The sequence below is a fragment of the Lithobates pipiens genome, unplaced genomic scaffold (genome assembly GCF_037356315.1).
Source record: "Lithobates pipiens isolate NorthernLeopardFrog02 unplaced genomic scaffold, aLitPip1_a1.2 Scaffold_3, whole genome shotgun sequence".
Lineage (NCBI taxonomy): Eukaryota > Metazoa > Chordata > Amphibia > Anura > Ranidae > Lithobates > Lithobates pipiens.
The window spans coordinates 78,627,000-78,646,698 of record NW_027507790.1 but is presented as its reverse complement, the minus strand read 5'-3'; the positions used below and the strand labels follow the sequence as shown (position 1 = coordinate 78,646,698).

Sequence of the window (19,699 nt, the reverse complement as noted above, 5' to 3'; positions counted from 1 at the left end):
CAGTGAAGGAGAAAACGTACTTATTTACAAAGTTTTGAAACTGAAACAAAAAAAAACATTTTTTTTTTCAAAATTTTCGGTATTTTTTTATTTGTAGCGCAAAAAATAAAAACCGTAGAGGTGATCAAATACCACCAAAAGAAAGCTCTATTTGTGGGAAAAAAATGATAAAAATTTCATTTGGGTACAGTGTAGCATGACCGCGCAATTGTCATTCAAAGTGCGACAGCGCTGAAAGCTCAAAATTGGTCTGGGCAGGAAGGTGTTTAAGTGCCCTGTATTGAAGTGGTTAAGGTTGAATATATTTTTATTAACACATTTTTAAAAGGTTACATGAACAGTCACTCGGGATGAGCGAGTTCAAATACACATGAAAATTATTATCGGAGCAGTAAATATATTGTAAAATTAAAATTCTCAAGGCGGGTCAATATCCACAACAAAGCACTATTCTTTTTAAGCAATTTCGCAAGGTTACTGCCTCTCCCATCTACCGATTTACCAATCTGTACACTTCTCACTCCATACATAGTTCCAGATAATGCATATCAGAATAATGTTGGCAATCACGTGACCACGCTGACCAGTAAAGCTGCACAATTCTGGCTAAAATAAGAATCACGATTTTTTTGCTTAGAAGGGAGGTAACATTTTCATTATTGGATGCAGCGGTGGAACTAACCTTTAAATTCACAGTACTATTCTATTTCAGTAGTTTTCACTAGTGTTCTGCAGTCTTGAAATAAATATATGTGATAATATAGTAATTTTTAGATTGGACAATGACCAATCCAGTTTGTGTTGCTAAGACAACCTTTCTCATCAGCATGAAGAGCTCTGGACTAAAACACGGCACATCTTTTAGCATCAGTGGCTTTCTGACACTTTCCTTCATAAACTCTGTTTTGGAAAGGGAAAATTATGTTTTGTGTCGTTAAAAATTTACAGCTAAAAGCACCATTTTAAACTGGTCTTTAGGAAGCCTAATGACATCTTACTGTGTATCTACAGGTCATGTATGGTGGCCGAGCCATCGATAGCTTTGATAGAAGAATTCTAACCACGTACATGGATGAATATTTGGGTGACTTCATATTTGACACATTCCAGATTTTCCACTTTTATAAGAATGATGAAGTTGACTACAAAATCCCAAGTGGTGATAAAAAGGATGACTTTGTTGGTAAGATAATGTCTGTCATTGCAATCAAACAGAGTTTTTGGTAGAGTTGTTTCTACCTTTTACTTTGACCTATTAATAGTTCAGTCTCAGGTTTAATATGCACATTAGCTAATCTTAACTAGATTCCTACTATTTACATACCACCCATGCATCCATAACACACAGATTAAAAACTTCCTGTTATGAGAGAAGAGAGTTTTCTCTTTCGGCCATTGAGCAACAGAGTTTGATGAGAATTAGGCAACCCTTGGTTATGTTACCACCGACAAGAGAAATGGGTAATAGGCACATTGAAACTGAAGGCCAACCCTCTAAAAGCTATAACTTCCCCATCTGACACCTACTCAGTTTCACAAATGCTGCGTACACACGTAGCCGACTATCCGGCGGACTTCCCGCCGGACTGTCCGCTGGACTTTCCGAACGGGCTACTTGCCCACACACGGCACTTTTTCAGCGGACTAATACGGCGTACTAAGTCCACCGGACTATCCGCCGTACTTTTGAAATGAACGGACTCGCCCACACACACGGAGGAAAGTCCGCTCATTTTGAGCGCGTTTCCAGGTAGCCGGGGCCAGCGAAGGAGGCGTCGCTGGCTCCGTCACCTGGTATGGACCTTAAAGGGGAACCCCAACGCCGAAAAAATCGGCGTGGGGGTCCACATCAGACCCTTGTCCGAGCACGCTACCCGGCCGGCCAGGAAAGGGGGGGGCGCTCGCTCCTGAGCCGTACCAGGCCGTGTGCCCTCAACATGGGGGGGGGGGGTGCCTTGTGGAAGGGGGGTCGCGCGGCACCCCCACCCCAAAGCACCTTGTCCCCATGTTGATGAGGACAAGGGCCTCTTCCCGACAACCCTGGCCGTTGGTTGTCAGGGTCTGCGGGCGGGGGGCTTATCGGAATCCGGGAGCCCCCTTTAATAAGGGGGCCCCGGATACTGGCCCCCCACCCTGTGTGAATGAGTATGGGGTACAATGTACCCCTACCCATTCACCTGTAAAAAAAAACAAAAAAAAAAACACAACACACAAGGGTTAAAATAGCTTATTGCACAGCTCCGGGGGTCTTCCGTCTTCGGGGGTCTTCTCGCCGGATTCCTCCGCTATCTTCTGCTAGCTCTTTTGCTAGCGGAGGAGCCCGGCTTTCTTCTTCGCCGCCGCCCTCTTCTTCCGACTTCGGGGGTCTTGTCCCCCTCTTCGGTTCTTCTTGCTGGGCCACCGCACCTTCTTCTAGCTCTTTTATAGGCGGTGGCCCGGTCTTCTGTCAACGTCTTCTGTTCTTCTGTTCTTCTCTTCTCTTCAGATGTTGCCTCGTCGCTCTCTCTGCTCACAATGGCACGGACGCGACGCACGCGACTTATATAGGGACATCACCGGATGATGTCCCCATCCATTATGGTGTCACAGTCCCAGAGGATGCTGGGACTGTGACATCATAATAGGCAGGGACATCATCCAGTGATGTCCCTATATAAGTCGCCGCGCGTCGCGTCCGTGCCATTGTGAGCGGAGGATGCGACGAGGCAACATCTGAAGAGAAGAAGAGAAGAGCAGAAGACAGCGAAAGCGGCGACAGAAGACCGGGCTACCGCCTGTAAAAGAGCTAGAAGAAGGCGCGGTGGCCCGGCAAGAAGAACCGAAGAGGGGGACAAAACCCCTGAAGGGGGGGACAAGACCCCCGAAGTCGGAAGAAGAGGGCGGCGGCGAGGAAGAAAGCCGGGCTCCTCCACTAGCAAAAGAGCTAGAAGAAGATAGCGGAGGAGTCCGGCGAGAAGATCCCCGAAGACGGAAGACCCCCAGGGCTGTGCAATAAACTATTTTAAACCTTGTGTGTTGTGTTTTTTTTTTTTACTTTTTTCCATAGGTGAATGGGTAGGGGTACATTGTACCCCATACTCATTCACATAGGGTGGGGGGCCGGTATCCGGGGGCCCCCTTATTAAAGGGGGCTCCCGGATTCCGATAAGCCCCCGCCCGCAGACCCTGATAACCAACGGCCAGGGTTGTCGGGAAGAGGCCCTTGTCCTCATCAACATGGGGACAAGGTGCTTTGGGGTGGGGGGGCCGCGCGGCCCCCTTTCCGCAAGGCACCCCCCCATGTTGAGGGCACATGGCCTGGTACAGCTCAGGAGGGGGGGCGCTCGCTCGTCCCCCCCCTTTCCTGGCCGGCCGGGTAGCGTGCTCGGACAAGGGTCTTTTGTGGACCTGGGGGGACCCCCATGCCGATTTTTTTTCGGCGTTGGGGTTCCCCTTTAAGTCCATACCAGGTGACAGGGCCAGCGACGCCTCCTTTGCTGGCCCCGTCTACCTGGAGACACGCTCAAAATGCGCGGACTTTTCTCCGCGTGGGAAAAGTCCCCTCATCTCAAAAGTACGGCGGACTGGCATACCAACAGCCGGATTGTCATCTTGCCATCATCACCTGCTACCAGATGCAGCGTACCACTTGCCATCGTCACCTGCTACCAGAAGCAGAGTGTTACTTACCACCGTCGACTGCCACTAGATACAGTATGTCACTTGCCATTGTCACCTGCTACCAGATGCAGCGCGTCACTTGCCACTGTCAGGTGTCACTTGCCACCATCACCTGCTATCAGATGCAGTGTGTGTCACTTGCCACCGTCGACTGCCACCAAATACAGCTTGTCATTTGCCACTGTTGAGAGGGGGGGTGGCAGATAGAGGAATCAGGGTCTGGTCAGTGACACTGCTCAGCTCACTCACTTGGATGGTCCAGGGGGGGCTCACAGTCAGCGGCTTTAATATGGCTGTCGGCTGCTTGTTTAATCTTCCCCCCCCCTCTTCCTCTTTATAAATGCAGCACATGGGCAGAGACAAAGGGGCGGGAGAAGCAGCGTGTGCCACAAGCTCGCTCAGGCATGCTGGACTTCTGTCCCCGCCCACCAGTGTGACCTATCTGACATCTATCACAGCCAAAGCAAAATAAAGTGCTCCAAAAGCCTGTTGGCCTTGTGCTACAGGTGATGGGAAGGCCAGCAACAATAAGAAACCTGCAGCTACGGTAGCAGCAGAGAAGCCGCCCTGAACACTGAAGCTCACAGCACACTCCCACCATCCTGGCCCAATCCACCCCTGAATTGCCACAACTCTCAAATTGTCGCCTGGGCCGGCCCTGGGCAGTACACAAATGTGCTCAAATTAATGGCTGCGCAGCCATTTCTTTGACAGGCTGTCTGTCACTGAAACCAGCCCACTGAGCCATCGGCCCACCAGGAAACTCCCGGTGGTCCTGATGGCCAGTACAAGCCTGACTCTAGGACAGGAAGTGTGTTACTGGCAGGACCACCAGGTGAAATAAAGGGAAAAAAGAGAACTAATGCCACCACATCTAAGGATTTGTAAGCTGCAATATGTTGCATCTTTGTTTTTGGATTAAAAACTGCATTAAGACATCTGGCAAACGCTTGGTGGGCTCAGTCAGGATCTTCTGCCCCAAAGGACCGTTTTGTCATTCTAGGGCTAATGGTCGCTGGCTTTACTGGCATGACTTAAAACCATGGTTTTTCTTGAGTGAAGTGCCTCTGTACATTTCTATTTCCTATGATGCACACAATTTTAAAAATCTGTATTCAGTTCTAAATAACTTTGTTCAGTTTTGTATCAGAAACATGTTTTTTGTGACTTTATAAATGGGACAAATAGCAGATTTGTTTTAGTAATCATTTTAAAACTACTACTGGTTACGTTTAAAAAAAAGTGTAATATTAAAGTTTGTTTTACTTTTTCAGGATCATAAATAATGACAAAGGTATTGCAAATTGGTAGACCCATATAAATGCCCTGGACCATAAGGAGTATGGAGTGCAGAGGAAGGTCATTTGCTTTAAGTGTATATATTAATTTGCAAACCTATGTTGTGTAAAGGGCGTTTTGATCTGGAGTATTTGTTGAAATGTACAGTATGTCTGTCACGCCGTAAAATTACTTGCATATTTAATGTGAATGTCTTTTATTTAACAGAGGAGATAGAGTCTCTTCCACTGGCCAACACCCCTGAAGTATTTGGCCTTAACTCAAATGCTGAAATTGGATATTACACGCAAGCAGCTCGGGATATGTGGTCTCACCTCCTGGAGCTTCAGCCACAAACAGGTAACTCAACTGGATCTGCTTGTAAATTTTTTACATTTGCATTCTATGCTTATGTTTACAGCATACGTGTAGGGGTGGGGTGAACGTGGGATACTAATACATCTACAGAGACACCATCCCTGGAAAATATGCAGCGATGTTTCAAAATGTGGAACACGGTGGGATTTTTAATTGTGCCTCAGAAGTGTAGAGAAATAGAATCTAATGCTGTATTTATAGAAAAATAAACTAATTTTATTGTCTAAAAATAAGGTTAAGATACATTACAGTCTTTATGATGTAATTTGAATTCAGGGTGTAGTATGTAGTATTAATTAATATTTTATTTGTAGATTTCATATGATGTCCCATTGTGCTACTTTCAAAGCCCTGATGAAGCAGAACTGTCTGCAAAATGTGTAGGCCATATCTTTGTTAACTATTGGGGACCTGCACACCCTGAATTCAAATTACATCATAAAGACTGTAATGTATCTTAACCTGATTTTTAGACAATAAAATGTGTTTATTTTTCTATAAATACAGCATTTGATTCTATTTCTCTATACTTCTCTGAGGCACAATTAAAGTCCTATCCTGTTCCACATTTTTTGAAACATAGCTTTATGTTTACAGCAGCTATGAAAGATCAATAACCTGTATAAATGTTTCAAGGTTAACAAAATATGCTGATGTTAAGGTGCTCCTAAAGACTAAAATGGTATTAAGTTAGTCGACTAAAATGTTTTAGACAGTTTTAGTCGACTAAATTAACACTGGTGCAGACATCATACATCATTTTGTTTGTCAATTACATTATGACTTTTATACACTGCCTGTGAACACTTTAACATGGCTGTAACACATAGATACCAGTATCACAATGTTAAACACTGACTCATCATTCCTGCAGGTGAATCTGGGTTAGGGATCAGCCGTGATGAGTACATTGGGCAAGTGGCAAAAGACATTGAAAACAAACTGCCCCAAATATTCGATCTGGATCAAATTAGAAAGAGTTTTGGCTTGGACATCTCACCCACCACAGTGGTACTGTTACAGGAACTGGAGAGATTTAACAAATTGATAATCCGTATGTCCAGGTCTCTTGCTGAACTGCAGAGGGTGAGTTATGTAGTGCTATTGGAGTCCAACTTCCTTTATTGTTCGTCATTCCTAGGCTCTGTTACAGCTTCAGCTATGCTATATTTCTAAGCCATTCGGACAAGTTTTGATTTTGTCAGTATTATATAGATAACCATCAAACAGCTAGTTCTTTTAAAATATCTTAATGATGTGTTTATGGATATATAATTACAATGTTTTGTTATATCTGTAGGCTTTGGCTGGGGAAGTTGGAATGAGCAATGAGTTAGATGACGTAGCCCGAGCACTTTTTAATGGTCAGATTCCAAACATATGGAGAAGACTGGCTCCTGATACACTGAAGTCTTTGGGAAACTGGATGATTCACTTCAGAAGACGCTACAATCAGTACACATCATGGGTACTATATGCATCTCATGCAGTACAGATCTTATGTATTCTAACAGTGTAGCTTCAATGTGTCCCAGCCTGAATGTTTTTGTACATCATCACTAGAGCTCTTTTGCAAGACTAAATGCAGGGTGTTTGATGGCTTACAAAAACTTAATACTAGACAATACAATGTTTTGACAACGTGTAAAGTTTGCTCTAGAATTGTTCTTCTTCATTGTTCTCTCTCTGTTCTGTTCTTTTTTTTTTTTTTTTTTTTTTATTAAAAGCTGCTTTTCATGTGTGTGTTTCATTGATAATTACTCTTTTTGTTTCAGGTTACTGAAGGAGAGCCAAATGTCATGTGGCTGTCAGGTCTACATATCCCAGAATCCTACCTAACTGCTCTTGTTCAAGCCACCTGCAGGAAGAATGGCTGGCCACTTGACCGTTCCACATTGTACACTCAGGTTACCAAGTTTCGTACAGCTGAAGAAGTGACTGAAAGAGCTGGACAGGGTTAGTCCTTTAAATGTGTCCCTGGTATTGTTTTACATTAGTAGTGTACTCACATAAGAAAGAATGTTTAGGTGTTTTGCATTGTATATAACAACTACTGAGGCTTTCTTTTTTACTACAGGGCTTGCCTTATGGCTTGCCTTGTAACTTTGCATGCTAACCACATGGGAGAACCCTCCTCTATAATTTTTGGGCTGTGCTTTATTTAGATTTAAAAGCTGGCCACTTGAGCAGTCAAGCTCTTTCTTTAGTGATTGTAAACCTCTGACATAAAAATGAACAAAGCATATCTGTCTATAGTGTGTTCTTGCCTCAATCCAAAGCACTGTGGGATTTCTGTCTACAATCTCATTCCTCTGCTGTCTGCATGAGTCATTTCTGACAGGCTGTACTGACTCCAAAGGGATCCAGGGGGATGGGGAGGGGACCTCCAGCGCACAGCCTGTGATTGTTAGCCTCAGCTGTGCATATTTTTCAATGAGATTGTGTAGAGAGGGGGTGTGTTCCTTCCCTCCACTCAGGTCTCAGATTACACTCAGCTCTCTTCTCTGACCTGTGCAATGTGTGTGTCAGATGACTGCCACCTGCCTCTGGAAGCTCAGAAAAGCTGTGTAAATTCTGGAATTTAAACAATGTAGAGAAGAGATGGCTGCAAATAAACAAGTACAACATATGTAGTAGGATTTGTTTCATCTCTGTGTATCACTTGTATATGTAAGGGTTTACAACCACTTTAACTGTCAAACTGTGATCCGGTGGCTGGTCAATATTGGGGTCAATTGCCATATTCATTTTCCTGTCTCTTTCTTCTCCTTTTGGCTTGATGATGCAGCACTTGGAGGAGAGAGCACCTGCAAAGTGTACATTAAATGCACAGGGAACTTCCTGAATCCCTGGGTTGACAGATTCATTGATACTGAATTGTCATGTACAGGGGCATCAGGAGTGGGACATCTTCCTATCCTATCCTACCTTCCAATCCTGCATCAAATGTTCCCATCCTTCCTTCAAGTCAGGTTCCAGTGCTTGGATCCACAAGTCTTTCTTCACGGTCTTGGACTTAAGGGTTCTAAATGTCCCTGGCAAACCAAGGACCAAAGCCTGCAGACAAATTTGTCTCCGCATGAAGGTGTGCCAGCTCCATCAGTGTTGCAGTTAAAAAGTTAAAGTCTGTATTGAACTGGGTGGAGTGTCCTATTCTAATGATCCCTGAGGTGCTCATTTCTGGGGAAGAGAACCAGATTTGGGGGCACGCCCTCTCCATTGGGAGGTGTTCCAGGACATATGTCTGCTTTGGGGAACACCAGATATGGACTTACTAGATTTTCAGCTGGTTTGTCTTCAGGGTTCAGTATCTGACAACGTTTGCAGCAGATGCCCAGGTGGCGCCATAGGTTGAGTATATCCTGATCTATGTCTTTCCTCTGCAGAAGTCTTTAACTTGTTCACTTTGAAGGATCAAGGCTGAGGGCATTTTTATAGGTTCATATAGCCTAGCAGAGTGTGGTACACCATGTTCATCTGTTAGCTGACGCTCTGTGTCTTCTACCAGATTGGTCAGATTTGTTATCCAAGGATCAATCTTCTACCTTTCTTCTTGAGTCCTGGCTTTGATGGCCTGACTGTTAAAACCTAGGTTCTAAAAAACATTATGCAAGTCCAAAATGATTATGTTAAAAGTTCATAAAACTTCTTTCTGTAAGGTTTATGTTTGAGCATGTAAGACTTTCAGTTTCACTGGTGTGGACCTCTCAAAGTACCAATCGTAAAATCCTTTTCTCATACATTGAGGGACTGGCATTGCCACCTCATATGCTATCTTTTTCTCTTTGCACTCTTTGATATAACTGAGCTGGTGTGAGATGGGAGGAGTAATGGACAACAGGCATTTAGAAAAATGAAGGTCAGCTTCCAGGAGGCTGGTCTTCAGTTTTCTATGTATCAGGTGTCCATTTTTGTAGGCAGCAATACAACCCTTGGTTGCTTACCATTATAAGACTGTGTTCCTTAGTGGACTTTGAGAAAATGGTTACATGGTGAGTACAAAAATCCTATTTTTGTATTATGTGAAGGCAGACACCGTAGAAGATATGTAATTTAAACCTTTTCATTATTTGTGCAGGATGCTTCATATCAGGCTTATACCTTGAGGGAGCTGACTGGGACATAGAGAATTCATGCTTAGTTAAAAGTAAACCCAAAGTACTTGTTGTGGAGTTGCCTGTATTAAAGGTTATTCCAATCGAAGCTCATCGCCTCAAATTACAGGTAGGTAGTGTTAAATTTCACAATCTCTTTTTACCACTCTGTACCTTACCACAGTTGCTGTTCATTTTATTTTATGTGTATTTAAATGGCTGTGTTCCTCTGAATCTTTCCACAACACCAATTCCAAAAAAGTTGGGAAGCTGTGTAAAATCTACATAAAAACAGAATTCAATGATTTGCAAATCTCATAAACCCGTATTTTATTCCCAATAGGAAACATAAAACACTAAATATTTAAACTGAGAAAATGTACCATTTTAGGTAAAAATAAGGTCATTTTGAAATTGATGGCAGCAACATGTCTCAAGAAAGTTACATAGTTACATACAGTCAGGTCCATAAATATTGGGACATCAACACAATTCTAATCTTTTTGGCTCTATGCACCACCACAATGGATGAAATAAAGGTGGGCTTTAACTGTAGACTTTCAGCTTTAATTTGAGGGTATTTACATCCAAATCAGGTGAACAGTGTAGGAATTACAACAGTTTGTATATGTGCCTCCCACTTTTTAAGGGATCAAAAGTAATGGGACAGATTAACAATCATCCCTCAAACTTTCACTTTATATATATATATATATATATATATATATATATATATATATATATATATATATATAAATATATTTATTTATTAATTTTTCCTTTCACGATAACAAGGTTCATCGGATTGTATGAACTTTAACAGCAGAGTAGTTTAGATTTCATATAACTTAGCTTAAATTTTTTTTCCCGTCAAATTGGTTTATTGAAATTTTATGTCAGGAAACATGTTCAAAAGTGATAGAGGGATATATAATATTAAGGTACAGTATACCGTATATACTCGAGTATAGGCCGACCCGAGTATAAGCCGAGGCCCCCAATTTACCCCCAAAAAACTGGGAAACCTATTGACTCGTGTATAAGCCGAGGGTGAGATATGCCTGTCCATCCCTGTGTGTGTGTCCATCCATCCATCCATCCCTGTGTGTGTGTGTGTCCATCCATCCCTGTGTGTGTGTGTGTCCATCCATCCATCCCTGTGTGTGTGTCCATCCATCCATCCATCCCTGTGTGTGTGTGTGTCCATCCATCCATCCATCCATCCCTGTGTGTGTGTCCATCCATCCATCCATCCCTGTGTGTGTGTGTGTGTGTGTGTGTGTGTGTGTGTGTGTGTGTGTGTGGCCTTGTGTGTCCAGCCTACCTGTGTCCCGAGCCTCCGTCCGGTCCCGAGCCTCCGTCCGGTCCCGTCCCGTCCCGAGCCTCCGTCCGGTCCCGTCCCGTCCCGAGACTCCGTCCGGTCCCGTCCCGAGCCGAGCCTCCGTCCGGTCCCGTCCCAGGATCACCGCTCTTCGTCGGCGCCCATTCCCCTGTTCAAATGCCGCGCCTCCCTGTCTGTGATAGGCGGAACACAATTTCCCAGCAGCCTGTGTTCCGCCTATCACGGACATCGTCTCATCCTCGTCCGTAGTACGAGGATGAGACGATGTCCGTGATAGGCGGAACACAGGCTGCTGGGAAATTCAGTGTTCCGCCTATCACAGGCGAAGGCGGAGCCGGAGGCGCGGCTTTTGAATTATAGAATGGCCGCTGTCTGTCTGCTCGACACGCTGATCGAGCGGGCAGACAGCGATGACTCGAGTATAAGCCGAGGGGGGCACTTTCAGCCTCAAAAAAGAGGCTGAAAATCTCGGCTTATACTCGAGTATATACGGTAATTATATTACCGTATATACTCGAGTATAAGCCGAGATTTTCAGCCTCTTTTTTGAGGCTGAAAGTGCCCCCCTCGGCTTATACTCGAGTCATCGCTGTCTGCCCGCTCGATCAGCGTGTCGAGCAGACAGACAGCGGCCATTCTAGGATTCAAAAGCCGCGCCTCCGGCTCCGCCTTCGCCTGTGATAGGCGGAACACTGAATTTCCCAGCAGCCTGTGTTCCGCCTATCACGGACATCGTATCATCCTCGTACTACGGACGAGGATGATACGATGTCCGTGATAGGCGGAACACAGGCTGCTGGGAAATTCAGTGTTCCGCCTATCACAGGCGAAGGCGGCGGCGCAGCTTTTGAATTTTACAATGGCCGCCGAGGCGCCGACGAAGAGGGCACGGGACGGAGGCAAGGCAAGGCACGGCACGGGACGGGACGGGACGGGACGGAGGCAAGGCACGGCGGCAAGGCACGGCACGGGACGGAGGCAAGGAGGCAAGGCACGGGACGGAGGCTCGGGACACAGGTAGGCTGGACACACACACACACACACACACACACACACACACACACACACACGGATGGAGACACACACACACAGGGATGGATGGATGGATGGATACACACACACACAGGGATGGATGGATGGAGACACACACACACAGGGATGGATGGATGGAGACACACACACACAGGGATGGATGGATGGATGGATGGAGACACACACACACAGGGATGGATGGATGGATGGACACACACACACACAGGGATGGATGGACGGACACACAGGGATGGACGGACACACAGGGATGGACGGACACACAGGGATGGACGGACACACACACAGGGATGGACAGGCATGTCTCACCCTCGGCTTATACACGAGTCAATAAGTTTGCCAGTTTTTTTGGGGGTAAATTGGGGGCCTCGGCTTATATTCGGGTCGGCCTATACTCGAGTATATACGGTATATGACTAAGGATAAATTAATCTTGCTCTTTAGTCATGAGGGTAATAACTTAGAGAGACTATTTCTTATAATGTTAAGAGAGCATACATTTGTAAACATAAATTATGATGGGAAAATGGAGTTTCCAAATAATTATAGTTGAAAATTATCTAAAAAATTCTTAATACAGGAAGCATTAAGGGAACATCGCTCTCATTTTTCAAACTTTCACTTTTTAATACTTGGTTGAAAATCCTTTGCAGTCAATTACAGCCTGAAGTCTGCAACACATAGACATCAACAGACGATGGGTTTCATCCCTGGTGATGCTCTGCCAGGCCTCTACTGCAACTGTGTTCAGTTCCTGCTTGTTCTTGGGGCATTTTCCCTTCAGTTTGTCTTCAGCAATTGAAATGCTCAATCGGATTCAGTTTAGGTGATTGACTTGGCCATTGCATAACATTCCACTTCTTTCCCTTAAAAACTCTTTGGTTGCTTTTGCAGTATGCATGATCTGTCACTGGCTGTCCATCGGACGCAGCCAATGGCTGATCAGTGTACAGGCTCACATGACAATTGTAAACAATGGATGGCGTCATTTCATGCCATCTATTGTGTATAATTGTGTTGCTAGCTGTACCCATCTGTACCATGTGATTAGCTGTGGCAAGTGCCCATAGGTGCCTGCTCATCAGTGCCGCCTATCTGTGCCACCTATTATTGCCCATAAGTGCTACCATCAGTGCTGCATATTAGTGCCTCCTCATCAGTGTCCATCAGTGCTACCTCATCAGCGCACATCAGTGAAGGAGAAAAATTGCTTATTTACAAAATTTTCTGACAAAAACTAATAAAAACTTTTTTTTTTTTTTTTTTTTTTTAATTTTCAGGCTTTGGGTTTTTTTATATTTTGCTTAAAAAGGAAAAAGAAAAAATTGATTGACCGTTTCAGCCCCAGGAAGATTTTACCCCCTTCCTGACCAGAGCACTTTTTGCAATTCGGCACTGTGTCACTTTAAATACAATTGAGTGGCTGTGCAACGTTACACCAAAACTATATAAAAACACGCATTTTTTTCCTCAGTTTAGGCCGATGTGTATTCTTCTACATATTTTTGGTAAAAAAATCGCAATAGGAAATATATTGATTGGTTTGCGCAAAAGATATAGTGTCTTCAAAATAGGGGATAGTTTTATGGCATTTTTATTTTTATTTTTTTATTAGTAATGGCGGCGCTCTGCGATTTTTATTGAGACTGCTACATTATGGCGGACACATTGACGTTTTTGAACACTATTTTGGGACCATTGTCATTTATACAGTGATCAGTGCTATAAAAATGCACTGATTACTGTGTAAATGACACTGGCAGGGAAGGGGTTAAACACTAGGGGTAATCAAGAGGTTAAGTGTTTCCTAGGTAATGATTCTAACTGTGGGGGGGATGGGCTACCACTGACATGGCAGCAATCACTACTGCCAATGACAGGAAGCAGTAGATCCTTGTCATGTCACTAGGCAGAACGGGGAAATGCCTCGTTTAGATAGGCATCTCCCCGTTCTGTGGCTCCATGACACTGGCAGACACCGAGTCTGCGGGACCCGCGGGCACGGTCACGCTGTATGCGGAGCGCCCGCTAACCCCGCCACTTAAAGGCGGCGTACAGGTAAATCCATTTGCCCACCGCTGCCATTGTGCCGATATATATTGGCGTGCAGCGGTCAGCAAGTGGTTAAATACCACCGAAAGAAAGCTCTATTTTTGTGAAAAAAATTATTCAAATTTAATTTGGGTACAGGGTAGCAATTGTCATTCAAAGTGTGACAGTTCTGAAAGCTAAAAATTAGTCAGTACAGGAAAGCGGTAAAAGTACCCTGTATTGAAGCAGGAGAGGAGAGAAGACAGGAAGTCCCACTCAAAACTAGGCACCCCCCCCCCCATAAGAATTACATGCCAAATGTGGCATGTAAGGGGTTAGGAGTGCTTAAAGCGGAAGGGTGGGTTCAACTTCGCTTTCATTTAGAGGGCATGATTAGCCACTGGTGAATATTTGGTAAATATCATATTCACTGCTTTATGCATATGCCCCCATGTGTGATTTAAATTTCTAGCATATATTGACACAGTGTAATGTAATAACAATTATTAATCAGTACAGATTATTCTTATAGCTTTTTTGTGTTTTGCAGAACACGTTCCGGACACCGGTGTACACCACTTCCATGAGGAGAAACGCAATGGGAGTAGGTTTGGTATTTGAGGCTGATCTGTACACAACAAAACATTTATCACACTGGGTGTTACAAAGCGTGTGCCTCACTCTCAACTCTGATTAGGTTTATATAAATGTAAATACAATAAGATTTTTATATTTTCATTGCTTACATTTTAAACCGAATATATATATATATATATATATATATATATATATGCACTTTAAATAAATAAAAAAGCATTTTTAAACTTAGTTGATTATTTTGTACTTATTTATTGTATTATGCATTTTATGTATTTGAAAGAACTTGATATTCAATCATAATGGCACAGGAAACTGGCGTGAGTTTTGTGCACCTCATTACCATAACAGACCTGTTTCAGGTCTATCTGTGCCACCCACGTCAATTCTGTTTCAGAGTGACATAGAAGCTGGTGCAGGGGCTACACCTAATTAACAAAGGGATTGGGGGTTATTTACGAAAGGTAAATCCACTTTGCACTACAAGTGTACTTGGAAGTGCAGTCACTCTATATCTAAGGGGTAGATCTGAAATGAGTGGAAGCTCTGCTGATTTTATCATTCAAACATGTGCAAGCTAAAATGCTGTTTTTTATTTTCCTTGCATGTCCCCCTTGGATCTACAGCGACTTTACTTCCAAGTGCACATGCAGTGCAAAGTGGATTTTCCTTTAGTAAATAAACCCCATTGCGTTCGTTTTCAATATGAAAAATGTCTGCAGATTCCTGGCATACAGGATATGACCTGTCTGTAGACAGTTCACATGCCTCTCTCTGCCCATGCAGAGTATAGCCTGCTGGGTTAACAGCCTTCCTCCCTCACTCAAATGAGCAAAAAGGAGAGGGGGTGACGGGCGAACCAAAAACATGTTACTCCAGTTGAACAGTTCTCTGTTCTGTGTCTCACACAGACACAGCATAGAATATGGAGCAGATCACTGCTGTTTAACAAAAGGGCTTGCATCCTTTTTTTTTATTAAAAGCAGAATATGCTGTGGTTTCTCATCTTTGAAGAATGGTGGAGGCATAAGGTTTCGCCTAAATCTTAACTGATCTGTAGTATGGACTACAGCTTCAATTATATGGGTGCAAAACTTACTTAAATCCTTCCCATCCACCTACTGCAACCATGATGAACCCTCTGTTCTGACATTTCCATTGTTTACATTACATTGTTTCTTATTGAAGAAAATGTATTGGCAGTTATCTTTTAATTTATAAAATCTGTGCACAAAGTCTTCCAGTGCCCAGCATGAAAATGCCAAACTGTGCACCACCCCTGGCAAGATAATCCAGTGTCCTGGGCGAAGATGCCAAACTGCACCCCCTGGTTTATTATGCATGAGTCTGTGTGAGCCCAAACATCTTCTGCTACTGGGATCCTACTCTCATCTGCCACCGTGCCTGTGTCATACAGACCAAGGGGTCATATGGCGCACTCTGGATATGGCTAAGCAATATTAGAAAAAGGGGGTTTGGGATGGGGTTACTTGGTGGGGCAATGATTCAAGTCCATGACAGCGAGTCCATGTAAGGATAATAGGTATGCTGTCTTTGGAAGGCTGCCAGCTATAAAGCTAGAAGAGACACTGGAACATATAAAGGAACAAAAAGCAGCGCCTTCTTTATGTAGCAATAAGACATTTTAATAGATAAAATAAAAAATGGAAGCACTCACAAATGAGTGATAAATTCCAGCATTAGTATATACAGTTGTGCTCATAAGTTTACATACCCTGGCAGAATTTATGATTTCTTGGCCATTTTTCAGAGAAAATTTATGATAACACAAAAACTTTTCTTTCACACATGGTTAGTGTTTGGCTGAAGGCATTTTTTATCAATCAACTGTGTTTATTCTTTTTAAATCATAATCATAACAGAAACTACCCAAATAACTCTGATCAAAAATTTACATACCCCAGTTCTTAATACTGTGCATTGCCCCCTTTAACATCAATGACAGCTTAAAGTATTTTGTGGTATTTGTGGATGAGTCTCTTTATCTTCTCAAATGTTAAAGTTGCCCATTTCTCTTGGCAAAAAGCCTCCAGTTCCTGTAAATTCTTGGGCTGTCTTGCATGAACTGCATGTTTGAAATCTCCCCAGAGTGGCTCAATGATATTGAGGTCAGGAGACTGAGATGGCCCCTCCAGAACCTTCACTTTATTCTGCTGTAGCCAATGACAGGTCGACTTGGCCTTGTGTTTTGCATCATTGTCATGTTGGAATGTCCAAGTACTTCCCATGCGCAGCTTCCTGGCTGATGAAATGTTCCGCCAATATTTTTTGATAACATACTGCATTCATCTTGCCATCAATTTTGATCAAATATTCTGTGCCTTTGTAGCTCACACATCTCCAAAACATCTGCGATCCACTTCCGTGTTTCACAGTAGGAATGGTGTACCTTTCCTTCAGTGGCCTTGTTGACTCCTTTCCAAATATATTTGGTGTTTATGGTTGTGGCCAAAGAGCTCAATTTTGGTCACATCACTCCAAATGACTTTGTGCCAGAAGGTGTGAGGCTTGTCTCTGCTGTTTGGTGTATTGTAAGAAGGATACTTTGTGGCATTGCGTAGTTATGGCTTTCTTCTGGCGACTCAACCATGCAGCCCATCTTTCTTCAAGTGCCATCTTATTGTGCATCTTGAAACAGCCACACCACATGTTTTCAGAGAGGCCTGTATTTCACCTGAAGTTATTTGTGGGTTTTTCTTTCCATCCCGAACAATTTTCCTTGCAATTGTGGCTGAAATTTTAGTTGGTCAACCTAACAGTGGTTTGGTTTCAACAGAATCCCCCTCATTTTCACTTCTAGAGTTTGAACATTGCTGAATGGCATTCTCAATTCCTTGGATATCTTTTTATATCCCTTTCCTATTTTATACAGTTCAACTACCTTTTCCCACAGATCCTTTGACTATTCTTTTGCTTTCCCCATAACTCAGAATCCAGAAACGTCAGTGCAGCACTGGATGAAAGATGCAAGGGTCTGTCAGGAGTCCAGAAACTCATTGACCTTTTATACACACACTAATTACAAGCAATCATCACAAGTGAGGATGGTTACCTTTTAATGGCCATTCAAAACCCTGTGTGTGAATGTTATCAGGCCAAAACCACCAGGGTATGTAAACTTTTGAGGGTCATGTGGGTAGTTTCTGTTGTGATTATGAGTAAACACAGTTGATTGATAATAAATGGCTTCAGCCAATAACTAACCATGAGTGAAAAAAATGTTTTTTGTGTTATCATTCATATTCTCTGAAAAAAAGAAATCATAAATTCTGCCAGGGTATGTAAACTTATGAGCACAAATGTATGTATATATTATCCACGCTGTCCCGGGATCATGCCTGGTTTCACCGGCTGGAAATCGATATCCATGATCCGGCTGCACTGGTGGTTCCCTTTGCTTCCGGAAAGCTGGGATGACAAACAGCAATACACAGAGACACAGATGACGTCACGTCCGGGTACAGGGTCAGCGGGCGGTGCGCACATCCGGAGCATTTGTGCTCCTTCCTCAGGCTCTGCTGGTGGCCTTCTTTAAATGGGTTATATATATATACACTACATAACGAGGATATTGAGTGGTTAAATGGAGCGGGTAACCATAGGAACACATATATATGGGAGCACAACTCGATACCAAGAGCTAAAGACAATGCTATCAAAGTGATTACCAATAGTGCAATAATAACATGTATTAGTTGATAAGCTACAATACTTAAAGTCGACCAGTAGAGTCATAGATGCAAACAATTATATATATATCTTTAAAATAGTTAAAAACCTTATTAAAACCTTTTTAAAAAAAAAATTATATGTGATAATACATATATACACAAAAAGACACACCCATTTGTGACCGATGTACATAGTTGATGTGTTATTAATTGATTATTGAGAATTATACTGATTTTCTAAGGAAATGTACTTTTGATGCTAAAAAATTTAAATATTATACAATTAATTTCTGAATTAAAAATAATAGTAATATAAAACATTATAATAATCAAATTGTTAAATGGAAAATTATGGAAAGAAAATATTTTGTATATATCATTTATAGGGGGATTGTGATTTTAAATTGGTCCTTGTGGGGAGGGGGATGGTTGGGAGAGAGCTATAGAGCCCAGAATGTAGAACAGATGAGATTATAATGGAACAGATGAGATTATAATAGAACATTCATTTCAATGCCTTCATTTAGGCCTCCAGGCGATAAATTGTCTAAAGTGTAGATCCAGTAATTTTCTCTCGCATTAAACGCTTCAGCTTTGGTAAAATGGTTGGGAATGGCCTGATAACCCGAATGCATAGTCCTGAAGATAACTGCTTATGGAACTCTTTGAAATTCCTCAGGACACTATGTTTGTCGAAACCCTTTTCAACAAAGTTCTGATGCTCTCCAAAACGTTTGCGAAGGGTAAGCATAGTGCTACCTACATACAGTAGGCCGCATTGACAGGTCAAACAGTACACTACGTACTCTGAGGAACAGGTATGGTGTACTGCTTCCCTTTGTATGTAAATTATTTTTCCCTATGTGTCACGTGTTTACACGTGAGACATAACGGTTTCTTATATTGATACATCCCCTTGATGTTGTAGAACGTTAGTGGAGCACTGGCAGTGAGATGTAGTGGTTATATTTTGCTAGGAGCTATTTGAGCTTTTATATTTTTTGCTCTCTTATATGTGACTAAGGGTCGATCAGTAAGTGTGGATTTCAGGTGAGGATCCTCACTCAATATGGGCCAGTGTTTTCAGAAGATCCTTTCCATTTTCCTAAATTGGGTATGGAACTGTGTGACAACTCGTACTGGTTGGGAACTGTCTAATGCTTGAGCCTCTCTATCACTCTTTACTTCTTTATGGAGATAGTGTTGTAAAGCATCTTCAACAATATTGTCGAAAATAACTGTAAATTTGGTCTTGAGTAAGTGGCCATGAGTAAAATAGTCCTGTGTATGGGTGCATTTATGTTTAAGATGGCAGAACTGACTCCTAGGAATGTTATTAACCCAACGCGGATGATGACAACTCTTGAAATGCAAATAAGAGTTGCCAGAGGTGGGTTTAGTATAGTTCTTGTGCAGGTGACGTCATGATGGAACAATTTCAGGTCCAGGAAAGCAAACTTATTGTGATCAGATACTGACATAAAGAACAAACCCATGGTATTGGTGTTACAATGTTGTAGAAATGCAGTGATTAGGGATTCTGGACCATCCCAAATGATGACGACGTCTTCAATGTA

The 19,699-nt window shown here is 42.8% G+C and overlaps 1 protein-coding gene across 1 annotated transcript in view; it reads left to right on the top strand.

Annotated features, from left to right (window-relative positions):
- Positions 1-14,601, top strand: part of DNAH10 (dynein axonemal heavy chain 10) — a 245,701-nt gene extending 231,100 nt beyond the window's left edge. The window contains exons 72-78 of the mRNA XM_077461854.1: positions 1,012-1,183; positions 5,167-5,298; positions 6,191-6,402; positions 6,617-6,784; positions 7,092-7,272; positions 9,395-9,540; positions 14,384-14,601. Of these exons, the coding sequence (XP_077317980.1) occupies positions 1,012-1,183; positions 5,167-5,298; positions 6,191-6,402; positions 6,617-6,784; positions 7,092-7,272; positions 9,395-9,540; positions 14,384-14,530 (1,158 nt within the window). The 3' untranslated portion in view covers positions 14,531-14,601. The remainder of the gene's footprint in view (positions 1-1,011; positions 1,184-5,166; positions 5,299-6,190; positions 6,403-6,616; positions 6,785-7,091; positions 7,273-9,394; positions 9,541-14,383) is intronic.
- The last annotated feature ends 5,098 nt before the right edge of the window (positions 14,602-19,699 follow it).